This window comes from Nansenia antarctica (genome assembly GCF_963989245.1).
Source record: "Nansenia antarctica genome assembly, chromosome: 9".
Classification (NCBI taxonomy): domain Eukaryota; kingdom Metazoa; phylum Chordata; class Actinopteri; order Argentiniformes; family Microstomatidae; genus Nansenia; species Nansenia antarctica.
The window spans coordinates 18,342,036-18,347,035 of record NC_137679.1 but is presented as its reverse complement, the minus strand read 5'-3'; the positions used below and the strand labels follow the sequence as shown (position 1 = coordinate 18,347,035).

Sequence of the window (5,000 nt, the reverse complement as noted above, 5' to 3'; positions counted from 1 at the left end):
ATTAAGAGAGGGGGGTGATGTTCATATTTAGAAAAGAAAAAAACAAAAGAAAGAGTCATCTGTGATATTTGTGTCTGCTACTTTGTGTATTATTGTGTATAGGCTATGTAGCTACTCTTTGAATACAAATGTAAAAAAAAAAAAAAATAAGGGAACCATGATTTCTGAGGTATACCAGGAGATTCTTGAATATAACCTCAAGCCATCAGTCAAGGAGCTAAAGCTGGGCTGAAAGTGAGTCTTCCACCAAGACAACGACCCAAAGCATTCAAGCAAATCTACCAAATAATGGCAGATTTGTGTTTTGGATTGGCCAAATCAATGTTCTGACCTAAATTAGGGTGACCAGACGTCCCCGTTTTCCGGGTACAGTCATCATTTCTAGTGGCCTGTTCCCGGTTGAAGCTGGTTTAAAAGCAGACAGCAAAGTGAAATAATATTTCACGTGGCAAGAAAGACCGGCAGAGCCTACCGGTTGACGTTTCAATCGCGTTGTGCTTGTTTTGGCCAACAGAGGGGGCTGCTCGCTATAGAAGCTTAATAATGTAAATGTTCAATATAAAGGGCTTTATTGGCATTGGAAACATACATTTACATTGCCAAAGCAAGTCAGTGTGAAGATAAAAAAACAAACAAAAAGAGAATGTAATGTACGACTAGAATAAAGAAATGATTAAACAGAGCTGAATATATACAGGTAAATAAAGACTTAAAACTAAACAAAAAATTAAGATAAAACATTTCAAAGGCGTGGACATTGCAGTTTAACTTTTACTGTCACAACAGCTCACAAATCTTGCTGCTGTGTTTGCATATTGTTGTACTTCATCCAGCAGATATGGCAGTTTTTTGTCATTAGTCATATTTTCAAAATCTTTTTGGGTGTTTGTACTCTGTGGGAAGTATGTGTCTCTGATGTTTTTGTACAGTTGGCAGGTAGTTAAAAAGTAACATCACTTTTCTTCTTCTTCTTCCACTTTAGAGAAAACTGCTGTGGAAAACTTGGCCAGAAGCTAGAAAGTGTCATGTGAATCAAATCAAATCAAATCAAATGTTATTTGCATAGCACATCCACATCTCCAGCAGTGGACAGGCAGTGGACAGGCTATTTTGAAAAATATTATTATATTAAATGAATGTACTTATGAGAATATGTATTTGTAGATTACAATTTTAATGGTCAGGCATTATAATAAGTAGTGTGAAAATATATTTGTTTAAATGTTCATGGATAGCATAACGTTTTCTGTTAGTGGAGAAGAAGGAGTGGAGGAAGACTGGATAGGAAGAAGTGAAGGAGATAGAGGAGGAAATAGAGGAGCAAACAATGTTTTTGAGATAAAATACTGAAACGAGCCAAGCAATGGGAATCTGTTCACCATAAAGTATTTTATCTAATAGTGTACTATTTATTATTAAATACTGGAGAGAAAGAAGAAGAGAGTGAAAAGGGAAAAATTAAGGGAGTAAGGAGTGAAGCGAGGAGAGTGTAGAAGAGCGAGGTGGAAAGGAAGAAAGAGAAGGAAGACAAATGAAAAAAAGAGGAGGAGAAAGATTGGAGGAGAAGAAAATGTTATGAGAGTGAGAAGACTGACGCAAGGAGAGTGAAGACGAGCAGACAGAGGAGGTACAATGGCTCACATGATGAGAGAATTTCCATTTACACACGCAGATCGAGACGATAGAATGGTTCGCTCACTGCACCCTTTGTAATTCCTCTTTTTCAATTGGCAGCGGAGGAAGAACGGCAGTGGTAGAACATTAACAGTCGAAAAAGCCTAAAGCCTCTCTAATTGTCCGTGTTGGTGTCCCCTCTGTCACCACATTCTTCAAGAAGGTAGAGCCTTGCCAAGAAGAATATGATTTAGCTGTGCAGGAGGGTGTCTTTGTATACCATGCAACACAATCATAGTGACATATCTATGGACTGCACAGAACAACTGACAACCCAAGCATTATGAACCAAAGTGTACATGTGCTAGGACAAAATGTGACGGCATAGTGACGTGACTATTTTGGTAACACAGGACCTCGACCAGGTTGAATTTGTGTCCCTGAGTCCATTGAGGCGTCCAATCATGGACATAAAGCTGCTGACAACAGTAGTCAGATATTGTAAGGATACAATGACAGCACATCTGTGGAAACAAAACGACTTGATTTTGTTGAATTGAATGGAGAAACAGCGGAGGAAATTGCAGCTGAGGTCCTGATATGATGGGCATCCAAATATGTAACCAACAAAGTCGTGGAATTTTCTGCAGACAACACAAATACCAAATTTGGAGGACTGAATAGGCTGGGGAGGGTGAAGGTCCATAGCAAAGTAAACAGCTTTGGATATGATTCCTGTCTATGATTCCCGATATTGATGTTGAGTACCTGCTCACAAAGATATTTTCATATTTTCATATTAGAAAGATGTAAGAGCTTTTGTGAGTTTGTTGGCCAGGAGTACCACAACCTCAGTGTGAAGAGATCCAGAAGGCAGCAGCCACACTGCAGGATGTGTGGCCCCAATGTGACCATCGATGAGGATGCATTGTTTGACAAGGTTACTGGCCTGCAAGAGTCCCTAAAGGGGGGGATCGCTTGAAGAATGGAAAACATCTGATAACATCTGACATCTGATATGGACAGCAGCAAGAAATAGGTTCAAATCAAATCAAAATCAAATCAAATGTTATTTGTATAGCGCATTTCTTACAAGATGCAACTCAATGCGCTTCACATACTGACAGAGCCGCAAGCAGGCAAAAGTAAAAACCTGTACACTATGTAGCCAGGAAAATTCCCTTGCAGCCCTCTTACACATAGAGCAACTACTAACCAGTTTGCCTACCAGCACCAAGCGGTGGACCCCCACACCCCCCCTCGGGGAGCCCCCAGCGCCCCACACACCCAGCCCGCCCCACCACCAGCACACCCGGCCCAGCCAAGCAAGCACAGACCATAAGGGCCCCGCACAAGGACGGCCAAGCAGGTGCCCCGGCGTTCACTGTTCCTACCATCAAGGCCATGCTTATTATGAAGACAAACTTCAATCTCCCCTGCCAGAAGATCATGGAGAAAATTGCCAAAGACAGCTATCCTGAAGAGAATACATTCTTATGAGAAATATACAGATTAGGCTGGTATAAGTATTATGTAGTTACCAATTTCCAACCACCAATCTCCTACCAATCTACCAATCAATTATCATCAAATTTTTTCTGTATGGCTGTTCAGATCAGACAGTTCTGTCTTGTCTGTGGTTCTGTAATATCGTTGTTTTCTCTGTCTATCACAGTGTGCCTGTTAGTCACTAGTTTATTACAGTAGGCCTACAATAGTTACCATGGTCAAAATACATGAAGGCGAAATTGTCCCCCTTTTTAATATAATATTGCAGTTTTAAAAATGTAAATACAAATAAATGAGAACTGTATAAACATTATGTACAGTGATCACTGATCAGCATTGTGCAAATAATGCAGATACTTATTTACAGTGGTTGTCTTCTATAAGGTGGTTGTGTTCTATTGGACGTCCTTTTACTGTCACAACAGCTCACAAATCTTGCAGCTGTGTTTGTATATTGTTGTATAGCAGATTTTTGTCATTAGTAATATTCTCGGAATCTTTTGGAGTGTTTGTAATCTGTGGGAAGTATGTGTCTCTGATGTCTTTGTACAGTTGGCAGGTAATTAAAAAGTAATATCACTCTTCTTCTTCTACTTTAGAGAAAACTACTTTAGTGGAAAACTTGGTCAGAAGCTAAAAAGTGTCAAGTGAATCCACAACATCTCCAGCAGTGGACAGGCTATTTTGAAAATATTATTATATGTTCTCTTCTGGTCTTATTCTACCCAGACTACCAGGACCACTGAATTGCTGTTCAGATCGGACAGTTTTGTCTTGTCTTTAGTGGTTCTGTAAATAGTTTTCTCTGTTTATCACAGTGTGCCTGTCACACAATACGTGAAGGAGAAATTGTCCCCCTTTTTATTTAATAGATTTTAGATTTTCATAGACATTGGATATTTTAATAATATATTGACAGCTGAACTGGAAATGTCCCCAGTTTTCATTTCAGAAATCTGATGATCACCTTAACCTAAATCTAATCGAGATGTGTGGCGACACCTGAAGCGGGTAGATCATGAGTTCTGTAAGTAGTGGACAAAAATCCCTCCAAACAGATAGGCCTATAGAGGCCACACACACTATTGACTGAGTGTTTGTTAAATAAACCACTTTCGTTAAATAAACAATGGAAAATATATCACGTGTTTCTGTTTGTGTCCTTTAGTTGGAATGTCTTTATTGCGAATTGGGGTTTAGATAAAGATAGAGTTAATTTTAACATTTTATACAAAAATGACCATCCTTTAGGGTTCACAAACTTTCAAGCAGCACTGTAATATCACGAGTTTAACTAACGTGTCTCCTGATTCAATGCTGTCCTGCCAATGACCACGGTCGGTATGATGTTCTCGTACAGCCAAGCTATATTACCAGGCGTATAGCTTGCCGTGTATTACATAATAATCATGTTTTGCGCTCTCGGTTCAATTATTCACATCCAAACGGATAACGTAAACGAACGCAGAAAATGGCGAGCGACATTTTCCAAATACATTACAAACACTTGTAATAGATAGCCTCGAAAAAACGGCATAGGCTGTTGACTATTCGTGAGCTTAGAATGATAAGGTTCTATCTCCGTTTAGGGCAGTTCAGAGATATTGAGCGTCAAAGTTTGTACATTCCATTATGTTTTCTGAGATGGAACCTTTGTATTTTATGAATTACTAACTCAAAAATGTCAACATTTTAAAAATAACACCGCACAGGCATTAATGAACACCTAATGGATCAGATTATGTAAAAAAAACTCAATTTTGACAAAAATTGAGATAGAACCTTATAATTCTAACGTCACGTATTGATAGGGTAAACAACAGACTCACTCGGAATTCCTCGCCAGGGCCAGGGATCGGCAGACGACAGTGGTGGTC

General features: G+C 39.3%; 1 protein-coding gene across 1 annotated transcript in view; it reads right to left on the bottom strand.

The window, feature by feature from the left end:
* Positions 1 to 5,000, bottom strand: part of iqsec3b (IQ motif and Sec7 domain ArfGEF 3b) — a gene marked incomplete at both ends in the record, with an annotated part of 25,823 nt that overhangs the window by 20,284 nt on the left and 539 nt on the right. The window contains one exon of the mRNA XM_080539584.1: positions 4,953 to 5,000. This exon is cut by the window's right edge and continues 539 nt beyond it. Within this exon, the coding sequence (XP_080395710.1) occupies positions 4,953 to 5,000 (48 nt within the window). The remainder of the gene's footprint in view (positions 1 to 4,952) is intronic.